The sequence below is a fragment of the Tetrao urogallus genome (genome assembly GCF_951394365.1).
Source record: "Tetrao urogallus genome assembly, chromosome: 16".
NCBI classification, from domain to species: Eukaryota; Metazoa; Chordata; class Aves; order Galliformes; family Phasianidae; genus Tetrao; species Tetrao urogallus.
In genome coordinates, this window is record NC_136829.1 from 5644886 (window position 1) to 5672332 (window position 27447).

General features: G+C 52.0%; 1 protein-coding gene across 4 annotated transcripts; it reads left to right on the plus strand.

The window, feature by feature from the left end:
• Window positions 1-27447, plus strand: HNF4A (hepatocyte nuclear factor 4 alpha; the record flags this gene model as incomplete). 4 transcript variants are annotated; one of them, XM_079543332.1, is made up of 10 exons in its annotated part: window positions 1-49; window positions 16507-16681; window positions 17994-18088; window positions 20083-20189; window positions 21774-21929; window positions 24894-24981; window positions 25488-25643; window positions 25928-26164; window positions 26544-26666; window positions 27305-27447. In XM_079543332.1, the coding sequence occupies 10 exons, from the start codon at window positions 1-3 to the stop codon at window positions 27445-27447; spliced, it is 1329 nt and encodes a 442-aa protein (XP_079399458.1). The 4 variants fall into 4 exon arrangements, with proteins under 4 accessions (XP_079399458.1, XP_079399456.1, XP_079399457.1 ...); XM_079543330.1 differs by lacking the exon at window positions 1-49 and adding an exon at window positions 13093-13213 and having other exon boundaries at window positions 16504-16681; XM_079543331.1 differs by lacking the exon at window positions 1-49 and adding an exon at window positions 13093-13213.

The window sequence follows — 27447 nt, forward strand, 5'->3', positions numbered from 1 at the left end:
ATGGTCAATGTAAGCACCCAGCTAAGCGCTAAGATGGAGGCTCCATATGGTGAGTACAGCGATCCCACCGCCCGCGCTGCCGCCCGGCTGCTCACGGGGAGCGGGGCTGCCAGGGGACGGCGGCACCCGGCGCCACTGCCCCACCACCCACTGCTCCGCCACGTGCAAAGTCTGAGACGGAGGCAGAAAAAGGGTCCTTTTTTCTTGTTTGTATGTATAGATAGAGGTATATATATATATTTTTTCTTCCACTCTGCTGGGCTTGAAGAAGAAGGAAGGTGCTGGAGGGAGCGGAGCAAGGCTGACTTGCTTGCAGAGGGACTGCTTGCCTTGGATAGGGAGAGGGTTCTGGCACAAGTCATGCAATCTGCAAGCAGTTGATGTGCTGCCCCAGGTCACAAAGCCAGCCTGGAAGCAAAGGCTGTGTGTTCTGCAGTGTGCCCTGGCTGTGGGAGCAGGGACGGTGCCCACCAGTGCTACTGGCTGGTGCAAGGGGATGGGATGGGGTGATGCTGAGGACGGCTCCCAGAGGGGATTTTAGTGCCTGAGCAAATGGCAGCCTCGAGGCTCTGTGGTGCAAGGCACCAGGCAGCACGCTCTGCCCCAGGTGCCAGGGCAGCCCCAGGCTGCTGCTCTCAATTGCTGGGCTGGATGCCAACTGCCAACAAATGCACGTGGACACCAGGAGAAAGAACCCCCTGCCAAGGTTGTCATCACCCTGCTGTTACCCACTGCATTCAAAAGCACCTGTGCTGTGGCTTCTCTGGGAGCTTAGGGGCCAGGGCTGGTACAGACCTGCGTGACCTGGGGATCCCAAGCCCCAGGGTGCAGAGCAAGGGCCCAGCACATGAGGTCTCATAGTTACAGTGCTCTCTGTCACATCTCCAGTGTTCTCTTATCACATCTCTGTGGCTCTCTTAGCACTTCCTGGTGGCTCTCTACCACATCCCCCCAGCTTTCCATCACATCTCTATACCACTCCATCACACCACCTTGCCTCTTCTTGGTCTAATTTGGCATTCTGCTCCTCTTCTCCCTTGCCCCATGCCCTTCCCAAGCACACAGCCCCACCAGCCTCTGCTCCAGCTGCCTGATGTGCTGCAGCAGAAGCTCAGAAGGCCTTGCAGTTCTCCAGGCCACTCCAGTTGCTCATGGCCAAGTTTTGGGTGCTGGTGCCTCTGGTTCCAGGCCTGAGAATGCTTAGCCTCACTCCCTGCATCTTCAAAGGGAAGACTGGGGGTATCCCTGCTTTGGGGGGGAGGGGAGGAGTGTTTCATTCAAGACATTCCATACTGCTTTGTTTTTTGGCTCAGAATGCTGCCATCTTGACACACAGCTCCACGATGGCACGTTGCTCATCAGCAGTTCAGTGGTCCATGACCCGTCTCAATGGAATTGCACAGGATATGCAGTAGCATCCCTAGGTTGAACTGGGCTGATTGTGGTATGGAGAGCTACAGAGAACAAGAGAAATGTAACAGCTGTGAAGCCCTTTGCTGTACTCATTTTTGCCATGTTGCTCATTTCTTTGTAAATCCTTGGCACGCTGGAGCTCTGGGACTGCTGTCATCCTACAGGAGCCAGCGGCAGGCTGGGAGTTCTCACATAGAAGCAGGCTCAGAAAAATGCTCAGCTTTCTGTCTGGTTGGTGCAGCTGGTGATGATATGTCCAGCTGGTGCTGCTTTGGCAGTGTGTGAGGAGACAGGCAATGAAGGCTGTGAGTGAGAGAAACAAAGACTGCGTGCCCATGGGAGAGGAAGGGGCTCTGCCCCTGGGGTCACAGTGGAATGGGATGCTGATGCTCATTTCAACAGAAGGGGAGGCACAAAGGACATGGATGTCACAGCCGTGGGATGTGACAGCACAGTGTGAGGTGGCAGGTCTGAGTGTCCCCAAACCGGATTGTCACCTGCCCTGCAGAACAGAGCCATCACGTTTCTGCAGGGAGAGATGGCCCCTGCAGGCTGCTGATCCTCAAAAAGCTGAACAAGCTGTTGGATTACAACACTTACAATTAAGTTGTGACATCCGTTTGCTTCTGGCTCTGGGTGAGCAGCGGTTTGCCAGCCCTGATACGCTGGTGATCTCAAGCGTGGGCAGGTACACACTGCCAGTGTGAATTGTGCTGGGGACCGGACTGAGGGATGGCCATGGGGTGAGCCGGGCGCTGCAGGGCAGCTTGGGGAGGATGGCTGCACATCCCACCTGCACCCCTGTCCCCATGTGCACAAACAAAGGCGTGCTCCATGCAGGCACAGCTCACACGTCTGTCCTGGGGCCGGGCTGCCGAGCTGGGGCCTCGCGAGGGGGAGGTAGAAAAATAGTTATAAAAGAGAAAGACAGGCCTCCCAGGCTGCAGCAAGAGGAGACTCAGACTGTTGGCAGAAGGAGGGGAGTCCTCATAAACTAAACGGGTGAAAAAGTTATCCAAATAGAGGTGGAGGAAGGGCTGGCGGGGCTGGGGCATGTTCAGCATCCTCAGTAGCACCCGCCAGGGGCTGCAGGACAGAGAGAGGGGTGTGGGCGTGCTCAGTGTGCAGCTACTCTTCTCTCTGCTTTTATCCTCCTCCTGATGAGACTGCAGCAACCAGGGCAATTGCCCTGAACCCCAGCAGGGCCAGCACCGCTCCAATGTACTTTGGGAGCAGCTGGCAGCACCAGGGATGCCCTGCCCTGGTGGTTTCAGCAGGCAGCAGCGCATAATTGGGGCGAGCTCAGCAAAGCAGCTTTGGAAACCAGCTGAAAAATGTGAGACGTCAGAGCTGCTCAGGCATTTCGGTCAGATGTGGTGAATAATTTCTGCTGAAGAACAGAAAAGCAGGCAGAATTTCTGAATATTTTTGCTTTTCCCTGTGAAGTAACTACTTTTCACTGCAAAATGGATTTCATTTTTCATAAGCTTCCATTAGATACAACTCAAACTGAGCGTTGTTCCCCTTGAACTCACGTCAGCTACTTCTTAATACCTCTGCTTATTCCTTGTCCATTGCATGAGGGCTGCAGGGTCTGCTGGGTGCTGGGACTGCTTTTGGCTTGTGGTGGCCGTAATGTCAGTGCTGGGGGGGCATTTACAGAGACCAGTAGCAGCTGAGCAGGATCTCGCAGCAAGCACTGGATGGAAGCAAAAGGAATGATCAATTAGCTGCACTGGTTGGATCTGGAGGGCTGTTTGCTGGAGCCTGGTGGAGGTTTCTCTGGGCACGGCAGAGCTGGGGACGCTCCCAGCACACCGAGAAGTGCCACTTCCTCTGCTCCAGGGCAGCAGCACACCTTGTCCTCAGCTTTGCTTGAGAACATGACAGTATTTTCTATGAGGCAAAGAGAACAGAAGCACTACTGTGCAGTGTTATTTGCAGCAGGAGCAGGGCCAGAAGTGCTGGGGTAGTTCATAGGGCAGAGAGGGTTTGTGGAGCACAGTGAGAGTCTGGAAGTGTCAGGGTTAGAACACAGCAAAATGCTGCAAAAAAAAAAACATCGACAACTGTTTGGGCTCCTTCTCTGTTTGCTTTCCTCAAATATTCAAGCAAACAAGTTTCCTGGCAGAAATATTTGTGGAAATAACAAATGTTGCAGGATTTTCATAGAAGGCAAACTTCAAGGCAGTGGCTGTATTGTGAACCCAAATCTGATGACTCAGCTCACCGGTATCGGGTAGAGGCACCACATTCCCTCCGGGGCTCCTGAGCTCAGCCAGGAGCAATCACTGCCAGGAATGGCTCATGTCCAACTCCAGCCTGAGCATCAACAGAAATCACCCAGGAAATCCCCTCAGGATAAGTAAGCCTGAAAATAATAATGATGTGCTCGAGAAGACGCCCCAGCACTTCACAAGAAGCAGCTTCCTGCAGAGCTGTGTCTATGGAGAGGCACCAGCTGAGGAGTGGAACCTCCAAAAAGCCGTGACCAGAGTTCCCATCCCAAATGCTGCAGCCACTAGAGGGACTCCAGCTGCAGCCTGTGGGGCCAGGAGCCCCAGTAGCAGGGTGGGTGGGGACCATTGCCATGGACCCTCAGAGCCCCCAGCATGGGTACAGCCAGTGCTGGCATCTCCAGTGGGATGAGGAGCAGAGGTGAGGAATGTGTGAAAGCTCAGGTCACCACGCATAGGACATCTCCAAGACAGTGGTCTGGGAGCTCCAACACTTCCTCCAGACATCCAAGCCGTTTTTCATATCAGCTGTCATCACAACCCTGTGAGGTCTCTCCCCTCACCTTGCTCATCCCATCCCAGCTGGCCAGGAAGCAGCTCTCCCAGCACCTTCCTCACAGCTTTGACCACATATATACCCCAAAACTCACCTGTAGGCTGTGTGGCTTGGCGCCCAGCACTGGGCACAGGCACCCAAACCCCCCCAGCACAGGACAAGTGGGTACCTTTCACCTGGCTCTGAACAGCAAAGCTGTCCCAGCATGGGTGTGTGCGAGATTTTATAGGTGATAACCCCTGGGAAAGTGGGAAACGCGGGGAGAGCTGTACACTCAGCTTCCTGGCATGGCTCAACGTTCTGCTTAAGAGAGCCAATGTCAACAGATAGCCCTGAAGGAAGGAGCAAAACCAAATACATGGGCACTTCTCAGAACAAGAGCTGTAAAACCTGCGCAAACCTGAACAAGTGGCACGACGCTCTTTTTATGTGGTCAGAATCAATAGTCGAGCCCACTCAACATGTTTGCTGACACACACAGCAGCATTTATGGCCCAGCGCCGTAACGGAGCCTGCGGGGCTCAGCTCCATTGCCACGCTCGGCCATCTCGTTCCCTTTCGCTCTGACGGGATGCTTGGAATTCTGCTGCACGGCAGAGCCTCAAGCCCTGTGGCAGAACGCGTGTCCCAGCGGTGCTCAGGGGCTGAGGCTTTGCCACACAAGGACATCCTGGTGGAAGCTGAGGTGGGTGCTGCCGCAGGTTTGTGTCGGCGTCTGCCACCGGCTGGGAGAAACCAGTGTGTACAGGGTGTGTCCCTGTTCCAGGCGTGGAAACGATGGGTGAAGGGAGGTGTCACGGGGTTATGGGCAGTTCAGCCCCAGCCCTGCCTCCAGGCAGCGTCTGTGGCTGCTCCGGGCCCATGTCTGTCACTGTGGGGCAGGGTATCTGCCGGGCTGGGGTCATAGAATCGTAGAGGTTAGAAAAGATCATGAAGATCCCCAAGTCCAACCCCAACCCAGGCCACCGTGCCCTCTAACCCAGGTCCATCAGTGCCACATCTTCATGTTTCCTGAACACCTCCAGGGACGGTGACTCCCGCAACTTCCCGGGCAGCTGTGGCGCTGCATCACTGCTCTTTCTGAAAATACATTTACCCAAATCTCCAACCTCACTGCTCCCCTGGAGGGGCTCTGGCCACCCCTCCCGGTCCCACATCTCCTACCAAGCGCCCTCCTGAAACCTCAAAGTCAAACTGAATCTTCCTCCCATCTCCAGACAGTGCCTTCTTTCGAAGCAAAGTGTCACTCCTGATCCACAACTCACCAGGAGCCTTCTGGCAGCTTCCAGCAGCTGTGTGTGATCCCAATGAACTAAGATGAGCCCCAGGCAACCCTGGATGGGAGCAGAGACTCACAGAGGTGGGACAGGGACAATCTAGTAAGGATTTTTTGCCATCTTGGACTTGTACCTTCAAGATGGCACTGAGAGGGGCTAGAGATTAGGTTTAATGTCTTTTGGCAGTTGGAAAATTCCTTCTTTCCTGGTGGGCTCAGCCATGGCACAAGGCATGAGCGGGGATCTCGCTCGCTGAAAGCTCAGGTTGTCTGGGACGCGCAGTCCCTCGTTCCCATCAAGGGGAACCAATCTGCAGAGCTTCTCACCAAACATCAGCCCCCAGAGCTTTCCAGGTCCCAGTTCTTTAGGAGAGGACTGGGGCAGCACAGGGCAGCAGAGCTCCTGCAGTGCTGACACCAGGGGTAGTTTGAATCTTAGGATTCAATGCCCTACAAGCACAAAGCTGAAGGCTGCCCAGAGATGGGGCACCCCACGAGCAGCGCCCACCTGCCGGCCCGTGTAACGCCGTGCCCGTGTGGCTGGGAGCTGACACAGAGGTTGTTTCTCAAGGATATCGGGTTATGGGTATTTATATAGAAACATTTTAAAGTGAAAGCTCCCAGCCTCTCCCACAAGGCCAGACCCGCTCCTGTTAAACGCGCTCAGGCACATTTTCCATCCAGCCTCCAAAGCTGCATGCAGGATCAGGCAGCCCTGCACGCAGAGACGCTGCAGCAGGCCAGAGCCCAGGCAAGGGCAGCTCTGCAAGGTGGCCCGGGGAGCCCCGAGCACTGCTGTGGGCACCGGGAAAGGGGCACAGACCCAGAGCCACCTTATAATTCCCCTCCGGGCAGCGGCCAGAACCCTTTAAAACCTGCAGCTCTGCGGCACAAACTCCTGCTCCCCATCAAATCTCATTGTGACCAGCATTAAGGGATTAGCCGATCCCACACCAGCTCCCACTTGGGCATGGCTCTCTCCCTGCAGCCCGCTGGGGGGTCTCCAGCTGCACGGCCCTGCGCAAGGCTGAGACTCTCTAGCTCTGCCCATGGAGCTGAGCGGTGGAAGATGAATGGCAGCAGATGTCACCCACTCCGGGCAACACCAGGTACCCACTCGCACGCTGGCCTTGTGCTCCCTCCCATCCAGGGGGACATCGGTGCTGAGGAGTGGGGGGAGAGGCTGCCTGCAGCTTATTCTGGGGTGCTGTTATTTGGGCAATTCTTGCAAGCAGGGTTTGTGCTCATAAGAGCTGCATGTTCTGAGCCACGAGATGGGCTCCCCGTGCCGGGGGAGGCACGCGGTGGGAGCTGCTCCCGGCACATACCTGTACCCTGCATCAGCTGGTGATTGATTTAGAAAAGCTTATGGCTTTGGCATCCAAGATACGTTTACTAGAAATGGTTCGTTTCCTCAAACGATGTCGTTTATGGTCATAATATATTTTAATTTCTTTATGGCTGAAGAGGCCAATGGCACTGAGCCATGCAGCAGTGCTAGGGGACAAATAATAACGTTATTCTCTCTTGGAGACATAGGTCAAAAACTTAAAGCGGAATTAGCAGTTTGTCATGCTGCTCGTTAGCAGTGGGTGCTGCAGTGTCCTGGCAGAGTGGCTCTGGGGACTGTTGAGATGAGTGGTCCCCTCCCCTGGGCTGCCCAGGCAGTGCACAACTTGCACGCAGAGCATTCAGACACGGCCACACCTTGCGTGCTGCTGCAGCCTTTCATTTCCGTGACAGTAAGCAGGAGTGCTGCAGAGGTGTCTGCCGTGGTGTCCACGGGCTGCAGGTGCCACCAGTGAGCTCCTGGTGGTGGTTCCTCCTGTTTGCTCCTCTGGCCGTTGTTCTGTCAGAACATTGAGGACATCAGGGACAGCCCAGGTTATTCAGTCGCACTCCTGTAGAGAGAAAAGCCATTTTCTTTTGACTCCAGAAACTAGAAGCTCTCAAATTTTAACTCTCCACCACCTATACCTTTTCTAGGATCCGACCAGCTCCCCCCTCTGGCAGCCCTTGTCCTTCCAGCACTGCCTCCCTTCACACACACGTGGTCCTTTCCTCACATGTTCCCCTAGAAGGAGGGCGGCTCGAGCACTCAGGTCCACCGGGTTCAGCATGATGCTCCTCACCCTGAGGAACTCTGAGCTGGGATGCCCGTCCTCTGAGGACGCGGGGTCAGAGCTCCCCTGCACTGCCCTGCTGCTGCCTGCAGCTCTCGGGTCAGTCCCAGAGCAGCTCTGCAGCTGCTTGCCCTAATTCCATGAGCTAAAAAGGGCCGATCCTGTGAGCCCCAGCAGTGCCTGGAGGTCACCAGCAGGTGCTGATGAAATTCACCTTCGCTAAAAGATAAAAAAATTCCAAAAAATAGAAGAGAAAAGAAAGGTAAAACTTGCTGTGTAACCTTTGTTGATTTTGGCTGTTCTCCTTACTCTATTTCTCCACCAGCTGGAATGACCCCAAGCCGTTACACGTGTATAAAGAACATCAGGTATCAAGTCAATGAAACAGAGGGCCATGGCTGCCCGTTGCTCCCTGCAGAGCACAGAGCCCTGCAGGAAACCTAGCAGCAAGCTTGCTCTCCAGCACCACTGTTTCTTCTCCACGCCTTCTGTTCCCCTACAGACTGGGGCTGAAACTGCCAGATTTGAGCTGAGCACCTGCTGACACACAGCAAATCCGAAACACCACAGAGCAGCTCCGTTCTGGAGCTTCTCTTGACTTCCTCCCAGATGGGCAGCAGCCTCCTGGGAAAGCTTCTGGGTTTCCGTTCGGTTGTGTTTGGGATTCAGTGCAGTGCTCCCAGCTGACAGGGCTTCAGGTGGGACAGCAGGGACCAGAGGTGAAAGCTGTGACTTGGGCTGAGCTGCAGTCTGCAGTGTGATGGGACGGGATGAATGCAATAGTCCCTCTTACTTGCTTGTTCCCATGGTGTGATTTTGCATAAAAACACAGCAGTCAGATTTTCAGAGCACACACTTGTAGCTCCCAGCATGCCAATACTGTTCTTAAGGGCTGCAATGCAGCCAGAGCAATTGCAAATACAAACCAGCTGGGCAAATGCTCCGATGTTTCTGAGAGCAGCTGCCATCCTGAGAGCAGCTCAAACTCTTTGTTTCTACTGTCCTTGCAGAACAACAGCTCCTAGGAGCAACAACTATTACTTCCTCGAGTTCAGACCTTTGTTAGTCAGCACAATAAACCCTTTTCTGCTCCTGGGATGAAAGTAGCACAGTGTTACCGCTGAAGCAGTGTATGCTGAAATGCTCTGTCTGTCCCCATGTTCATAGCAGCTATTTATTTCAGCTTCATTAATGGCCTCCAGCTCCAACATCCATCCCAGCTTCAGCTGAAGCACGTATTGCTCTGGGAGAGGATTTGAGTGGAGCCATCTACCTCCTTTGAGGTGTTTGTTACACATGTCCAAACGTTGCCTCAATTCACTGAGATGACCATAGAATCATAGAATAGCTTGGGTTGGAAGGGACCTCAGGGATCATCAAGTTGCAATCCCCTGCCCCCGGTGATTTTATGGCCTGGGTTATTCTGGTCGGTTTGGGCGCTTCCAATTTCGGCACTGGTGAGGAATGTCCTGAGCTCGTCTCCATCCAATTCCATCAGTGCAGTGCTGATCTTCACCCAGCATCTGTCCCAGCCACAGCCACTGCAGCTTCAGCGATGGGGAAAATAAAGCACCACGAGTCATGTGCTGTAGAGCAGGCAGATAAAGTGCTGCAGCCCCCTTCATGCTCCGTGGAGCTGCTTGTGAACACACCAACACTGCTCCGCGAGTCACAGCGCTCCGAGGCAGAAAGCAAAGGGGTTTGGCAGTGTGGCCTAAGTAGCCCTGTTTACAGAAAGTCTGACAAAACACGAGCCCTTGGCTTTATCTTTCCCATTTGGAAATAGCCACAGAGCAAATATACCTAAGGCATGAAGGGAGGGGGATTCGTATTGACTTTAGAAAAAGCTGTTCTTTAAAAACAGGAACAAACTCTCATCCCCGAGGTGTGCGCATGGGTGCTGGATCCAAAAGTGCTGTGCGGGGTTACAGCCTGCCTGCTAACCTGTGTCACTTCTGTGTGAACAAGTCATGCAGTAAACTGCTCTCTGTTAATTTTTTAATGCAGAATAAACAGGTCAAGAAATGATTAGCATGAGAATAAGTTGAGCTTAATCAGGAGAATCGGAAAAGATGAGAGGGAAGAGGCAAACCGGAGTTATCAGTTAACCATATGGAGAGGTTCTGCCTCCAAGAGTGTCCTCCTTCTGAAGCTGCCTACCTTTCCCTTCTCTAATTTCAATGATGAGCTAAAATTGCTGGTATAAGCACAATGGAAGCCCTTGTTTCACCTTCTTGTTTTCTATGGCTGCCCAAATGGATTGCAGGTGATAAGGCTCCTACCTGGTCACTACAGATAGCCGTCTCCATTCCGCCTTCAGGAAGGAAGCTGCCGAAGTGAGGGCTGAAAGGCACAAAATCCACGTTCAGCACATTGGAGTGCTCTGCTCTGGTGCAAAAGTGGTGGTGCGATCCTGGCAGAGCAGAGACACACGTGGGCAAGGGGAAACGCAGCCCTCGGGACTGCTTGGAGTTTGGTCAGTGGCTGGAGATCTATATTCTCAGATAGGCAGGACTTTGTCCACAAACTGGAATTTGAAATTTCAAAGGGGAGTTTAAAAAAAAAAAAACCAGAAGGGACCTTTGCATGTGTGGGGATGACTGCGCCGTGACGTTCCCCTGGGACTGTCGTTTCTTGTCTGGTTCCTCAGTTCTGTGCTTCCCCACCTGCTTGCTTGGTGGAACAGCAGTGGCCTCAAAGGGCTGCCTGAAAAGCCCTGGCCTTGTTCACAGCTTTCCTGCACTAGGGATGCTCGTGATCCAATGAGACAAAGCCCTGAGCAGCCCATGATGCTCTCAGCAGGCCCTGTGTGGTACGTGAGACTCCTGAGGTCCCCTTCAGCCTGAATTGTCCTTTGGTCCTACAGCACTCCGTTGTGGAGGAGCCCTGTGAGAGGCTCACCCACCTGAAACCAGGAGCTAGCAAGCATGGTATACCGAATGCAATCACCATAAACACTCCATTAAATAATCTATTCCTGATCCTCATCTACTGATAAGCACAGATCTTATTTTCAGGGAATTCCCTTTTGCTTGGGATTAATTTGCCAAATATATAAAGTGGAATTAGTGTCATGAGGTGCTGCAGTGGAAAAAGACAGGAGGATTTATTGCTCAGCTGATAAAAATCAAATATTCACTTAGCACAGAAGGCTGCACGTCCTGGAGCTGTAATGGCTCCTCTACAGCCATCTCCTGGCATAGCTGGAGGGTACAAAAAAACATCTCCATCCCAAAGCAGCTGCGGCACATCGTGGTCCTATTAACTACTGCAGGGCATGGTGACTTTGGCAAGCTGTCCCCAAAAGCTACTGTGTGGGGATGTGGGACAGAGATGAGGGCTCCCAGCATCCCAGTTTGCAGGCAGGGTCTCTATGCCATGAGCCCATCCCCGGGGCAAAGGAAGTGCACAATGTCCTTCACCCCAGTGCTGAGACAAGGGTTTTGTGAGGGGGCACCAGTAGCAACAAAATGACAGCCCACACAAACATGCAGATGGAAAGCCCTGCCCCGCGAGCCACCTAATGCTCCCCAAACTTCCCTGCTCCTTATCTGCCTCTCCTGCACACAGTGCCTCTCCGTCTTCTGTTCCTGGCCCTCTTAATCCTTCCTGCCCTAGGAGCAAATGGCCTTATTTTGTCAGCAGGCTATTGAAGCAAAAGGGTTGTTTTGCTGAATGGAGCAAAATGGGCCGTGCTTTTATGGTATTTTACTAGACACTGTGGCAAATCCTGCACATATTTGACCAAGTGTCTGTAGCATTTATCTAATCAAAGGGATCACCGTGGCCTGAGCAGGGCTGGGACGGAGGTCCCTGGGATGAGGCCACCGCGGGGCTGTGCTCTGCCTCAGCACCTCCACCCTGGCGCACATCATTACAACAATTTTGGCTGAGGGCTGTTGCTGCCAAAGGGAAGAACCACTGACCACACAAGTGCAGAGAGGCTATTTTCCCTGCAGAAAAGGATCACCTACTGTCAGCCCTAAATAAGAAATCAGGAGCTTTCCCTTGCTCTCTGCTTCGCTCCTGCAGATCTGTAGCCTTAAGATAAAAGTACCCCTTGGTACATGATGCTTTTGGGAGACAAGGACTGCTTGAACAATCCTCAGTGCTTTTAAATGTGATAAGCAAATCATTGCACCAACAGTACGTATCGCTGCGGGGCCAGGGACCTCAGGGCCACACCATGGCTAGGATGGCTTGGGAAGCTAGGGCTGTACTGGTGCACTGAGAAGCACAAACACAAGCAAGTTTGGAGCCCAAATTGGCAGCGTGTGGCCTCGGTCACCTGGTACTGATTGTGAAATCAAGGGGAGGTTTTCAATGCAGAGCAAGCTGATGCTGAATCATTAATTGCTTGTTTTTCTGCGCCATCCAGACGACGCCATTGGGTAATCAATTAAATCTTGCATTGTCATGTGGTGCAAACTGCACTGAAACTTGTCAGCCCTGTAGAGGGCAAGCAGGGGGCCTAGAGAGCTCCTGGGCAGGCAGGAGGGAAGCAGGAGCCCTGCTGCTTGCTGCTGCTCAGTGGGGTTCTGACACAAGGCCCTGGTGATGCCAGCAGGCTTGATGCAGCGGAGAGCTCTGCTTGGCTGAATTCATAGAAGGAAAAATCATGCTACAGAGTCAAGCCCTGCTGCGCCATAAAACACCCAATGAAACTTTTAAGAGGCCAAAGCCAGGCCAGGGTGTGCCCAACAGCGGGCAGCCCATTGCCAGCACAGCGCAGCCCGGCTGTGCCCAGTGCACCCTGCCAGCCCCGCTCGTCCCTTCACTGTCCCCTCCATTGCGTGCCTGGCACTCAGGCAAACGCTCACCCCAAAGGTTGTTTAGGCACAGCTCAGGAGCGGGACCTGTTTATAGGGCACTCAGCCCCTGTAAAACTGGGTTTATAGGGAAGTAAAATGAGTCCTACGTTGTTACTTTGCATAGCAACGTGTAAATCGCAGTGCGGGCACTGACCTTCCCTGGGAGGGAAAGGGAGAGGAAGGGAAATGCTTTGGGAGGGAGGGAGGGAGCGAAGGCAAAGAGGGGAACACAGAGGTAGAAGTGGGGCACAAACTTGTTCCCCAGGCAGGGATTTTTCCAGCCTTCCCCCCACTGGCGCAGCCCAGCACCAAGGTCGACAGCCCCGCAAAGGTGTTCCCTGAGCGGTGAGTGCTTCTCCCCATGGGTTCCTGGGAGCTGGGATCAGCACAGCGCCTCGAGATGCAATCATAAACAGTCAACAAGAATCACTGCTGCTCCACCAAAAAAAAAAAAAAACAACCAACAGCCATGCAGCGTTAGCAGTGGGTGAGATGATTAAAGATTAACCCCTGCCTCCACCCTCTGAGGAGTATAGGCCTTGAGGCTCAGCAAATCCTTTCAGAGAAATATTTGAAATAAAAGACAACAGATAGGGGACGCAGTGAAGGCAGAGAGAGGCAGTAGGGCCAATAGCCTCGGACAAGGGAATCGGCACAATCTGGCCCGTGTTTGCCGATGATAATGCGCCTTTCCAAAGCCCTGATAGACATGGAGATGGCCGATTATAGCGCAGCGCTGGACCCGGCGTACACCACCCTGGAGTTTGAGAACATGCAGGTGCTGGCCATGGGCAGCGGTAAGTCCCCTCCGGCGGTGATGGGGCGAGTGGGGCTGCAGGGGGACACGTCCCCAGGGCAGTCAGCGAATGGCTTGGGGAGGGCGGGGGGCACGGCAGGGGTCCTGCTGCCCCCAGAGGGAAAGCGAGGTGGCTGAGGGGTGCCCTGGCGCCTAGAGGATGGGATCTGTGGTCCTCAGCAGCCTTCAGCCTGAGCTGAGGGCAGATGGGTCTTGCCACTCCCAGGCTCCCACAGAAAGGAAAAAAAGAACCATTTTGCCAACAAAATGCTACCCGTGGCTCAGCAGAAAGCCAGCCCTGTCCATGTAGGAGCAGCTGTAGCTGGATCTTCCCAACAGCAGAAAGCTGCTTGCTGCCTGGCCAGGGTGCGAATCATCCCAAAATGCCACCCAAGGGCTGCCCCAGGGCTGCTCTGAGACCACGGCCCTGCAGTGCTGCTGTGCAGGGGGAGCATGGGGCCACAGTGCTGCAGGGCTGGGGGTGGCCCTGGCTGGAAGGGAGACAGCAGCCCTGGCTAGGGAGAGATGGGCCCCCTCAGCAAGGTGGGATCACATTGAACCCACTAGGATTTGCAACAGTGGCCCATCCATTTGGGAACCAAGGATTCTGCTTGATCAGATGCCCAGCGATAACAGGAGATTCCTCTCCAAGTCCCCCCTAAAGTCTCTCTAAATACACAGTTAATGACTAAACTAAGCATACTGCAGAAAGTGACCCCCAGGCCCTTTTTCCCCCTCTCTCCATGCCACCCCTTTCCCACAGGGCAGTACCTGCAGCACAGCTTTCCCCAGGATGGAACTCCACTCCCCGTGAAGCTGCACATTCCCCTGCCCAGGCCAGGCCCTACCCACCCCAAAGCCACCCCTCAGCCCCACCAGTGAGCAGCAGGACCTTTAGGGTAAGGCACAGCTCTGCTCCCAGCAGGGAGAAGCCAGGGGAGCTGCCCCGCACAGGGGCTGTGAGCTGGGCTCCGCTAGGTCGGGGATTCTACAGGTCTAGCTCAGGCACAGTGCCACATCCCACAGCCTATGGGCAGATGAGCCAGCTGGGTTATGGGGCACTGGCTCTGCTCTGCATGTGCCCAGCTCCTGGCAGGGGGCAGGTCCCACACAAATTAACTGTAACTCCAAATGAATGGCTATTAAACTCACTTCACCACAGCAGCCAGGAGCCCACGTTTCTGGCATTATAAAAGCAAGCTTAATTGGAAAGTTATCCATTAAGAAATAATTCCATTTTTGGTCAGCTCTTAGACCAAGAGGGTGTGATTTCTTTGGTAACTTCTTTACCTATTTGCAGCATGAAACACAAGCTGCTAGGAGGGATTTATGTGAACTATCACAGACAGATGAGCAGAGAGACTGGATATGGATTGGCTCTGTTTTCCTCCCTGTTGCAAAGTTCTATGTCTAGATGAAACCGAAAATTTAACTTTCTTCCCGGAAGAAGCGTCATCCAGCTGAGCCCTCTGGGTGCAATCAGAGGAGGGATCTGGGAGGAAAGCTGCTTGCTCTGCCCTGCAGAAGTGAGGGACACATGGGCCTGGCGCTGAGGAGCAGAGGAAAGAGCGTCCTGAGCTGGCACAGGAACACAGCACCTCAGCCCTGCGGTATAGCAGGGTGTGCCAGGCCCAGAGGGAACAAACTGTGACTCAGGAGAGCAATAGAAGAGGGATGTGAGGAATTAGAAAGAAAGCAGGCAGGGAAATGAGAGCTGCCACCAGAGCTGCAGGAGATGCCCTGCATAAGCTCACTGCTAGGATCACAGCATGCACTTCAGGTCACTTGTACCCACACATCTGCATCAAGGGACAGCATGAGAAGGCTGCATACTTCCTGCTGCAGAGCCTACTACAACCCCTTTCCTGCTAAGCAGAAACTAAAGTTGAAGCCCTACAACTGATGTACCACCTTAGCCCTCTCCAACACACAGGCCCCAGCCAGCAAAGACAATCCCCCCCCCCCCCCCCCCCCCCCCCATCCTAGGACCAGCCCTCTCAGGGCATTTATCCTTCTGCAGCCCCTCTCTGATGGGAGCCAGGTGGGAGCAGCTGCAGCCCTTCTGGGTAAGCGTTAACTGCATCCCTGCCAAACCCAAGGGGGGTGTGGGGAGGGAGAAGGTGAGAGGGGAGATGAGGAGCACTGAGCTGTTCCCCATAGCCCTGGGGAGGTCAGTGCTCACCCCTCAAAGTGGCTGCCAGATCCTCAGAAATGCAAGGTGAACGATCTCTGGGAGCCCCATTGGTTGTGCAATGCCCACCTCTGTGCTATGGGATGCAGGCTGGGTAATGAGCAGTGCCTTAGAGATCCTTTTTGTGATTCTGTCATGCTCTTAGCCTCTGTTGGCTTGCTGATCTCCACTACTGTCCTTTGAGGTGGCTGTTGGGATCGATGTACTTCAGTATTGAAGTCTCAGGTTTCTATGGCTTTGTAGATCCTAGGTATCATTTGCAAATGGGACTTCCTCTGAGTCCCATGCTGATACAAGAAAATGTGCCTGGGAGGGGACAATTAGATCACCTGAATAATGAGCTGATCCCTTCAGCCTTGAGGTTTGTTTGGCTTGCTGGAGGGATTTTAGTGTAGGGTTGTATGGTTTTGCTTTCAGCCTTTCAGGTGTCCTCTCCTACCCGGGCTGCTGCAATTCCCCACCCTCCCAAAAACACAGTACACGTGCCAGCCCCCTTACAGCTTGTAAGGACTGCAGGGTGCATCTCATGTCCCATACTCTGGAAGATACCCAGCATACAGCCTTTTTCCATGTTATAGTGCTGTCCTTTCTGGGTTGGCTCCATCAGTCCTTCTTTGCACGGTTAGTGTTTGCCCACAAGTTCTCCAGCTGAAGCCTTATGCAATTATTGTGCACTGATAGCCTCTTTCACTTGAAGCCTCTTTCAGGGCCATAACACCATCACCTCGCTATCAAACCAGCAGCTCATCCCAAGCTGTAAAGCCTCACCTCTAACTGCACCAACTCATTCTCTGGCCAAGCTGCAGAGGCCAAAAGCATCTGCAAATCCCCCAGGAATTTTGGCTGTGCTTTGTGACAGCTGCAAACGGGTTTCTGCATAGCCTGAAGGCATTGCTGGAGTCGAGCTTTGGGAAGAGCTGCTGGCCCTGGCACACCAGCGGCATTAGCACATTCTAGATGCAGTGACTTAGGATACCCAGAGCACCCATCACTGCTTGTGAACTGCTGCAGCTGCCCAGTTCTTCAGAAAATCACTGGAAAAGGAGTTAGGAGATGTAAGCTGTCTGTCTCACTGTGTTCTTGCTGTGTCCTTTCCCAAGCAGACACATCTCCATCAGAAGCAGCCAACCTCAACACCTCCAACAGCATTGGGGTGAGCGCACTGTGTGCCATCTGCGGGGACCGTGCCACAGGGAAGCACTACGGGGCTTCCAGCTGCGATGGCTGCAAAGGCTTCTTCAGGAGGAGTGTGCGGAAGAACCACATGTACTCCTGCAGGTAAGGACAGAGGGGGACAAGACATCCCCCAGCAGCTGTGCAGCAAAGCTGAGTTCTGCAGCACGGCCCTTCGTTCTCTCCATATTCTCCAGTGTCTTCCTTGACCTCATCCTCTGGCTGGAAAGAGTCAGGTGCACGGAACAGCTCTTGCTCTGACACTTCTCTGGCAACATGCTGGTAATGCAGCATGCCCATCTCTGCGTGTCCCGTGACAGGACAGGACAAGCATGTTGCTCGCACCACTCACACACTGTACCTGGTGCTGCTAGCACAAGGCCCTCAGCTCTGCTGTGACATGCTGCTTGCTGCTCTGAGCAGCTGAGACTGAGAGGTTTGCAGTGGAAATCAAGAATCCTCAGCTTAGAGTGTCAGAATCACTCTGATTTTTTGTGTGATCCACTCCTGACAGCCACTTGATGAGTGTGAGCAGCAAGATCACTCTAAAAATTTGAGCAATAAGCTCTGGACAGCAATGTACATGAAGCACACGGTTGCTTGCAACTCAGGGCTGTTTAGGATGTCTGCCCAGGAAGCCCCCTCTCCACAGCTCCAGTGGGAAAAGCCAAGGCTCCCAGTTCTCTTGACACCAGATCTTTTATGGCAGTGCTTAAAGATCTGCTTTCTGGCATCTATTTGAGCAACTCTTAACTTAGGGCTTTCAAAAGTGTGTTACAAACAAGCCTTTTCAGAGCTACAGAACTCTGCATGGCTGGAAGCCCTTCCAGAGATCTTTATGCCTTTGTCTTTGCAAGCTTGATCAATCAGCAGCAAATTAGAGCATATCTGCAAGTGAAATTCATGCTGCAAATGGCTACCAGGCTTATGCTGCATACAGGAGATCGGTGTAATGCACCGTCATCTGCAATCGATGTGGTGATACAAGTGGGTAGGAAGGAGCTGGGTGCTTGCCATCTCCTCTCTGAAGCACGGGCAACTCAGAGCTGTTTGTGTGCCAGTGATGCCGTCCAGAGGTCAGCAGGAACCTCCTGGAGCCAACAATGCCTTGGAGAGATGTGGGGACTTCAGCCCACTTCTGCCTCTCCTCTCCTCTCCTCTCCTCTCCTCTCCTCTCCTCTCCTCTCCTCTCCTCTCCTCTCCTCTCCTCTCCTCTCCTCTCCTCTCCTCTCCTCTCCTCTCCTCTCCTCTCCTCTCCTCTCCTCTCCTCTCCTCTCCTCTCCTCTCCTCTCCTCTCCTCTCCTCTCCTCTCCTCTCCTCTCCTCTCCTCTCCTCTCCTCTCCTCTCCTCTCCTCTCCTCTCTTCTCCTCTTCACAGGCTCAGTCCCACTGCTCCTCACACCTCTGTTTCTCCCCAGGTTTAACAGGCAGTGTGTGGTAGACAAAGACAAAAGAAACCAGTGCCGATACTGCAGGCTTAAGAAGTGCTTCCGAGCAGGGATGAAGAAGGAAGGTGGGTGCCTTCCCCTCCCTGCCCTCAGCACAGACCAGCCCTCCCTCATGGCAGGCAGGGAGATATTGGCTGTTGCCATGAGCCCTGTGAAGGCCCAGCTGCCCACTTCAAGCCGCATAGAACCCTTGCACTCAGTTAAGGTTCCCAGCAAAGCATGCAGGCTTTGTGTGCTCTCGAACTCATTCCAGGGGGCCTATTTAGATGCCAGCAAAGACAAAGCCAGGAGAGAGTCACAGGGCCATGCCCCCTCTTGTACCCACAAGTCACATCCACAGCTTTCAGCTTCCTCACACTGAGATGCTTGAAGCTCAGAAGAGGTCTGAGTCATTCAGAAGCACTTTGGGAAAATTGCTGTGTCACCTACAAATCCATGTCAGGACTGCAGAAAAGCATGCAGCAACCCTTTTGCCCCTCAGCTTGCTCACGTGGAGGTAGGTTCTTGTGGGCCCTATGCAGAGAGCTGAGTTGTATCTGATACATCAGCCACAACAGAAAAGACCCAGGGCAAGGTGGAGCATTTCAGTTATAATTCTACCTGGGCTTGCATGGCCCAGGTGACCCCACTAACCTCCCTGCATCTCTGCCTCTGCAGCCTTCCAGGTCCCCACAACCCAGATACAGTGGAGATAAATTCAGTCCCTGCTCAGCTCGCAGCAGCGCTCAGCATAGCAGGGACAACTGGGGCTGCCACTGGCCCTGTCAGCTGGTGGCCCCACTGGTGGCTCTGCTGGAGGAGAGACAAAAGCTGTGCCCCAAGGATGCCGGCCTGTGGGAAGGCCTCTGAGCAGGAACCTTTCTCCCCTATTAGAGTAGATGAGGTGTTGAGAGGAACTGGGCTTGACTTTCTTGTAGAACACAGGAATCCTCCTCTCCCCGCAAAGCCCGCTCATCCTATGCCCAGAGCTTTGCTGCTGTCTGTTAATATTCAATAGAAGTTACATTAGGTGCATGACCAGCTAATACTGAGCAAACATTTGGAAAACATCATGGCGTGACTGAACTCGGGGGCCTGCTACTGATAACAAGCAGCATAACCTTGAGAGCTCCTATTTACAGCCGCTGACTGCAGGGCTTTGCTTCTGGCCCAGCCTCATTATTGCTTTTTATCAGGCAGATTTATACATTGAGAACGTATCAATCCAGAGAGCCGCCGGCCTAAGGAAGAGACTGTTCTCTTTCCCTTGCCATCGATCAATACCTTGTTTGAGCAGATGGCTTTGGGTGACTGCCTTGGCCGTGGTGAGTTACGGCCAGCCCACAGCCCCGTGGCACAGAGAGGCAAACTCTGCACTTCAGCATTGCTGCTGCTTCAGACTCATGGCCCAGGCCCTTCCCTAGAGCACACCAAGCAGGGAGGCATGCTGGGCTCATATCTGCCTGGGACTCTCTACATTAAGGTATAAAGGCACTCAGCGGCTCTGCATAGATGCATAGGAGCTATTCTGCATTTCCTCCCTTACTGAAGCTGAGAGAGATGTTTGCAGCTGCACCTACACAGCACAAGAGCTTCTCAAATGCAGCTCACAGATGTTGCATGGACAGATAAAATAGCCATGCAGATACCTGGCCACTTGACTTCACACATAAGCTTTGGGCTACCTGCGTGAGCATGGCCACACTCTCAGGCATTCCCTTAAGAAACAGATCCTATACCTTGAAATCAAAATACTGAGAAACAGATTCCTTGAGATGAAACTCCCCCACTGAACTTTGAAGGTTTTGAGTCAAGCACTGGGGTTCTGAAACACCCCAGTCCCCACAAAGCCAAGTATAGACAATGTGAAAAAGAATGAGCAAATGTAGTCAGCTCCTGCAGGCATCACGTCACAAACCAGACACAGCTGCACCTCTGCCTTGGCAGGCAGGGAAGCTAGGAAACTGCAGCTCAGGAAGTGGTCCAAAGCCTTGCGAAAGAGAACGCTACAAGAATCTGATAGCTTTTTCTGTGTGTTTCCATGAACAACCTGCATCTGTGCCAAAATCCTCTCTTGCAGCTGTACAAAATGAACGGGACCGAATCAGCACCCGAAGATCAAGTTACGAAGATGGCAGCTTGCCCTCCATCAACGTCTTACTGCAGGCAGAAGTCCTGGCACAACAGGTAGCTCTTCTTTCCTCTTCGGCTGATACAGGCACTAGGGCTGCTGAGTAGTTAACAGCTGAGTCTTCAAATTACCTCCTCCTTTCTAAGTACCTTATCTGCCAATTCAACTCTGGTTTTTCAAAGGCATTTGTTACGTGAAACCAGCCCTTCAATGCTCCTTAAATTGTGCTGCAATAATAGCCAATGGTCTGTTCTGCGCTGGGGAGTCTGCTGGAAGAGAACTGGGCAGTGATTGCAATCCAAGGAGCTGTGACCTTGCACAGGCAGCCTCCCTTCTCCAGTGCCTGTCAGGAACTCCTGGTTTTTGCTTGCCTGCACAGTTCCACAAGGAATCGGTTTCATGCTTCTTTTTTTTTAATGTAGATATTCTTTCCAGCGTTTTCTTGAAATTCCTGACTTCCACAAACATACTGCCAAAGCTTACTTCCTAGAGCATTCACTGAATGGAAAACAACTATTTAAAAATCCATCCCCTTGTCCTCATGGAAACAAAGATGGGTTCAAGCTGGAGTGGCAGTCCATGTTCATGTGGCCCTGCAGACGGCCCCCAGGACAGGAATCCATTCTAGGGATGGCTGGAAGGACACCCCCTTCAAGGGGGGATAAGCCAGAAGGGCTGCAGGCCAAGCCTCTACAGTGGTGGCACGTCCAAGCTCATCCCGTGTCTCACTTCATCCTACACAGGTCCTAATGTATTTACATGCCCTCTGAAAATAACATTGGTGCTGCTCCCACAGAGGTGAGATCATGGGGTCTTGAGACCTACAAGGGACGGGCATTCCTGGGGCCTGGAGTCCTGTAGTGGACACGAGGTGGAGGGTTCAAGTGGGGTCTGCTGATAAAACTACAACTACTGACAAATGTAGGGGAGCTGTCACTCTCCCATACAGCACAGGCACATTCATTAAACAAGGCAGACTCCTGCATACTACACTGGTAACTTTTATATGCCTGGCTAATTAGAACAAGATACTGCTGAGGAGCTGTTTTCTCTAAGATCAGGGTTTTATTTGCTAAGCCTTCCGGGGCTCTCTGATTAGGGTAATACACGGTGAGATTGTTGCAATCTTATTTATTCAATAATATCTCTAGAGCTGGAGAGCTTCCAGGTAACGCAACCTGAAAAAAACCTCGGGTGGTATTTGGACTCCATTTCCTTAGGGAGGTGGCAGGGTCTGAGCTGGCAGGAACAGGACAGGAAGAGCTGATGTTGTACATGAGCAGAGAGGGCAGGCGGAGGGCAGTGACGGGGTTGAGTTAATTGCTTACAGAAGCATGAGGATAAAGTGGTGACGAAGGGCAAATTGTCAGATGAGCTGGGTGATCAGCTATGCATGGGAATGGGGCAGGAAGCTGATGCTTGGGTTTGAGATGTTCTTCCTTGGAGTGATGGTACTTGCAGAGCTCTTAGGTTTGTCCTTAGTATGTGAAATGTCCCCATCTGCCTCTGCGATCACAAATAATTCTCAGTGCAAAAACATAGTAATCTCACTGCCGGGGCCCGCTAAACACAGCACCCAAACCTTCCCAAGCCTGGGATTCGTCTGTTCTCCTGCTGAGGGATCCTTTCTCTCTTCCCAGATATCATCCCCAGTCCTTGTGATGAACGGAGACATCCGAGGGAAGAAGATCGCCAACATCGCCGATGTGTGCGAGTCCATGAAGCAGCAGCTGCTGGTGCTGGTGGAGTGGGCCAAGTACATCCCTGCGTTCTGCGAGCTGCCCCTGGACGACCAGGTGAGCAGACCTGTCCCCCCGCCTCACTCTGCCCCGGTGATGGCATCGGGAAGCCAAACGAGGGCTGAGACCTTCAAAGAAAATGAGCATTGTTTGCTCCGCTGTCGTGACTGCCGGCCTGATTGGGAGCAGCATCCATACAATGCCACCGCAGGCCATTTGATGTGCGATAATCAGCCGATGAGCGCAGCGGTGATAACAGCGAGCTCAAGTTAGGTACACAATCAGGTGTGCGTTCTGTATGTATCTGCCAGTCAATTGTTTATTAATTATGGCATGTGCAGCGCTTTGAAAACCTAAGGCGCTATACAGAATGATTAGAGTAGTCAGACTTAGGAATTCTCACCTAAGGTCTGCTCAACACTTAAAATCAAACTATCTGTCTATCATTCTTTCTGTTTCTTGCCAGGGGATGTGTTTCTACCCATTCTCCTACTGTGGAATTACTGAAACTAAACACAATTTTGCTCCCAAATAAGAAAATCTCTCTTCTGAGTTAAAAAGCAAGAATATATCTGCATTTAACATGAATGATCAATTGACATTTGCTAGTTTCCTAACCAGGGTAAGCACCGTGGGTTTGAATTGCTCTGTAAAGTAACTCTGCAAGACCTGAGGCAGCCTCAAAGAGATACATGGAGGTTTTTGCTGCTAAACCCAAATGTCAGAGATCTGCAGCAGATTTTACAGGACATGGCTGTGCCCTGGCGTTTGAGGGGGATGGGCAGGAACATCACTTCTGGAGGCAGCCAGGATGGTTCGTGTCCCACGTAGGAAGGGATTCGGGGATTCCCATTTAGCCACTGTGCAGTCAAAAAAAAAAAAGTCAGCCTGGATCAATCTCCAGTCCTGTTACAGAAAGTGAGAGGATCCAGCTGGTCACAAAATCCCAGGCTGAGATCTTCAGTAATCACCCAGCAGCTCTTTCAATGACTTTTTACAGCACTTGCTTCCCTTTTTTTTTTTTTTTTTTTTCCTCCATTCTGTGGAAGTGTTCCATTATTCAAAGCAACAGCTAGTCCACTAAACTCCTATGGCAAATGCAACTCAAATTTTATGAAAAACAAAATGGAGCCCAATGGCGAGTGACATTTGCACAGCAAAGAGGCTGCAGCCTCACAGAGACCTGGGGCAGCACTGCATAACCTCCTGCATCCTTCTGCCATTTGGAACAGAGGCAGTAAAGCTGGTTAACAGCTCTGCAAACGACAGCAATTTCCACATGAGCTCATTTTACAATTGCGGGGCTGTCAGACTTTTCAACAGAAGAAAAGTTTGGCAGCCCTGCCATTGCAAAATCAAAACCTAAGGAGGCCGTCGGAGCCCTTCCCACAGGGGAGGAGGCGCTTCAAACTGGAGGAGGTCTTCTGCTATGGTCATCCTGCGCTGTTCTCCTACAACAGGCAGCTCCCAAAGGGCAAAGACGACCTGCATCAAAAGGAATTAATGACATCCATGCTTTCGAGGGACACAGTGTGAGAACAGGGACAGCAAATACCCAGAGGAATGCGGGGAGGACAGAAATGGCAGGGAGCAGGAGTGAACAAAAATGCACAAGCCCAGTGCCCAAGGGGCATGAGAGCTGGTCAAGACATGTCTGGTGGGAACACTGAATGTTGGAAACGCTGGTACATTGCCACTGCAATACTGCCCGAGAATGAGTCATCTCTGCCAGCACTTACATACAAAAGGTCACACCCAACTCATTTTTCCTCTGCACCAAAATGTCAAAGCGCTGGGCTTGGTGGGGCAAAGCCATTTCATTTCAAAGTTAAAGTTCTACTTTGTTGTGTTACAACTTTTATATTTATCGTTAAAGTTCTACTTTGATGTGTTACAACTTCTGTGTTTACCCTGGCTGAGAACAGGCCGATGTACCTCAGGCTGATCACCAAAAGAACAAATATCACTTAAGAGGGTTTTGCCACATTGAAGTAAACTACGTGAACTCTGCTCAAACAAAAAAAGACCACAAATTTTATGCAAACAAAGCGGTGTTTCTGTTTCCTGAGCTTTTCTTGAATTTGTAACAGGCAGAAGAGCTCTCCATGAGGCTCCATTGCCCACTGGGAAGTGCAGTCTTTTCAACCTTCTCAAATTTTTGGCAGATGGGGAAGCTCAGTTTTGTGTAGCTCTGCTAATTACGAGCAGCTCAGCGAACACATCCACCCATGTTTGGATAGCGATAGAGAGAAGCTAGATTTTGGCATACAGATAAAGGCTCCCCAGCATCATGCATGCATAGTCTTTTTGCAAGGACCTTCACTCTGTTTATTTTGCATAACTCTTTTACACCCTCTGAAAAAAACAAGCCCTCTCTCAGACATCAGCATCTTTTCTAATCAGTGCTTTCTTCCCCAGGTGACACACACTCCGGACATTTCGGGCAGGGTAGGGCTTTGCTTGGCTTTGTCAGATGCTCAGAGATAACACACTGAGAAAGGGAACCATTCCCAACAGGACACACTTTTCAGAATCTCTCCTTTAATGTTTAATGATTGTTTTCTTCAGCAGAGGATCCTGGCTGGACATTAAGAGGCCTCTGTGTCAGGCTGTCCAATTGTTAACTTCTGTTTCTGCCTAAATCTCTGAAATTTTTAACTGAAGGAGAGCGAAAGATTCAGAACATTCTCAGGAGCCACTGGAGGGTATAAAATGAAACACTTCAATCATTAACACTGGGGCAGAAAAACATCCCCTTGGCTTCCCTGGCCCAAACACCCGTTGCTGCAGAAGGAGCAAGGTGACCAGAGGGTGACCCCAGCAGCCAGCAGACGTGGATCTCCACGAGTGGGATTTCAGCAGGATGTGGGCACTGCTCAGAGATAAAGCAAAACATCAACTCCCCTCACACAGGCACTTGGGGAAGAATCATTCCTGGCCGTCCGATCCTGGGCCACTGAACACAGCTCAGCCTTGTGTCTGTCTCTGCATCACACGAGTAACGCATCCCTACTCTTACAGGTGGCACTGCTGCGGGCACATGCAGGTGAACATCTGTTACTGGGAGTTGCCAAGAGGTCCATGGTGTTCAAGGATGTCTTGCTGCTAGGTAAAGAGTGCACTTCTGCTCCCCACCAACTGCTTCTGCTAAGCTTCCCTGCCAGGCTAAAGGGGTGGGTGGCTCAGTGTCTGCAGGCATCCCTTCTGCAGGGTGGTGGATTGAGCCCTTCTCTGTTTTAGGGAGCCAAACACAAGCTTTAGGTGTAGCTAGGCCTGGCTCACACTCACATCATTGACACACTCCTGTGGCAAACATGGAGGACAGTGAACATCACTGCTCTGGCTCAGCATGAGCAGGCAGTGGTATGGCTGAGAAAACAGCTCTTTTTCTTCAGGCAGCTTCTTCTTGCTTGAGTGATTCCCAATAGGTTGCTCTGGCAACTCAGATCATCATTTCTGGTGGGCCACAATAGGGATGGGACTGAAACAGAAACTTCTTAAGGCTTCCATTGTAAAATTATCTCAACATTAGTCCCCTGGATTTTGAACTCCTTGCTACCCTTATGAAGGCTTGGGCAATGTCAAGGTGATGGTCTCTGTGCTGCTTGTCCAAAGGGAATGACCACATCATCCCGCGGAACTGCCCTGAGCTGGTAGAGGTGAACCGTGTGGCCATCCGCATCCTAGATGAGCTGGTCCTCCCCTTCCAGGAGCTGCAGATAGATGACAATGAATACGCCTGCTTGAAAGCCATCATCTTCTTCGACCCAGGTATGAGCCAGCTTACAGCAGGCAAGTGTCACCAGCACAGGGAACAAGTCTGTTATGCCCACTGATACTAGCTGGAAGTTGTGGAAATGCTGCCTGATCTCCTCTCAGGCCCAAACTGTTTTTAAAGGGAGGGGTGAGGTCAGCCCAAGAGGAAAAATACCTGCTGCTGTTGACAGTAGAGTATCAGACAGCTCACCTCAGCCTGTGCCCAGAGCTCATGCTATCACTAAAGGACAGTTACTAGGGGAGCAGCCTAGATGGCTTTGCTCTGTGTGTTGTTTCAGATGCCAAAGGACTGAGCGATCCCTCCAAGATCAAGCGGATGCGGTACCAGGTGCAGGTCAGCCTGGAGGACTACATCAATGACAGGCAATACGACTCACGGGGCCGCTTTGGGGAGCTGCTGCTGCTGCTGCCCGTGCTGCAGAGCATCACCTGGCAGATGATAGAGCAGATCCAGTTTGTCAAGCTCTTTGGCATGGCTAAGATTGACAACCTGCTGCAGGAGATGCTGCTGGGAGGTGAGTATGCGAGGGTCCTGCAAGAGCGCTCTCGGTGCTCCCTAATCACCATTCCATTGGGAACTACATATCCATTGTTCACCTGAAAAAGGTGGAGACTCGGCCTCCACCTCCAGGTCAGCACCTTGACTTGCATAAAAATATCTCACCTGTCAATTGCTGTGATAACACAGACTACTCCATTTCTATTCCCCTGAAGAGCTGCTTTACTTTGCAACCCCCAAACTCTTGCCAGCCAGCGTTTTCTCTAGTCCTCCTCTGTCAGAAGGGAACCAGCAAAACCAAAGGGTCTGAAAGATCAGCTTGACAGTGTGTCCCTGCCCTCCTGAGCTGTCTCTGTCTGCCACTGTGGCAACAAAAGTAATATGCACATTTTTAGGTTCATCAAGTGAAACGCCACATGCTCACCACCCCTTGCATCCTCATCTGATCCAGGAGAACCTGGGAACAAACGTCATTGTGGCCAACACAATGCCTCCTCAGATGCACAACGGGCAGATGTGTGAGTATCACCAGGGAGATGGGAGCTTTCCAGCGTGGGTGGAGGTAGTTTCTACCTTGCAAAGAAACTTCAATGCAAGATAGAGCCTCTGATCAAGTGTGTGAGAAATTCCTATGCAGAAAGGAGGGAAAGACAAACAGAGAAGTGGGTTAGATTAGATTAGACTAGATAAACTGATTCAACAAGATGTTCCGTGTCAGACTGCCACTTTTACATAGCCCTTAAATTCAGGGATGAATGATCCCATCCAGTGCCTAATGAAATCAAAGGAAAGGCTCCCCTTCCCCTGAATGCCTCAAACACACACTACTTCCTCTGCAAAAACGTAGGAGAATTTTGTTCACTCAGGGCCACCACATGGGAATTTGGACTGAGATGAGCTCAGCTGACCAAAAAGTGTGGCCAGCACAGATTAAAAAGCAGCAGCTCTCTTCATCCATTGCTCATTATTATGCCTCTTCCAGGACACTTAGGTCTGTGTGTCAGGACTGCCATGCAGCCAACATGCAAGCCATTGGGAGCTAGGGTTTAAATACAGAGCCTCTTTCTTGCTTACACCTGAACCCCACACAGACAAGACAAATCCCAGCGCCATCAGGTCTATTGACCCTCTTCTAATTTTGCTTTTCTCTCTGTAGCTACTCCAGAAACACCTCAGCCATCTCCGCCTGCGGGTTCAGGGCCAGAACAGTACAAGCTGCTGCCCGGAGCCATTGCAACTGTGGCAAAACAGCCCACCTCCATCCCACAGCCTGCCATCACAAAGCAGGAGGTCATCTAG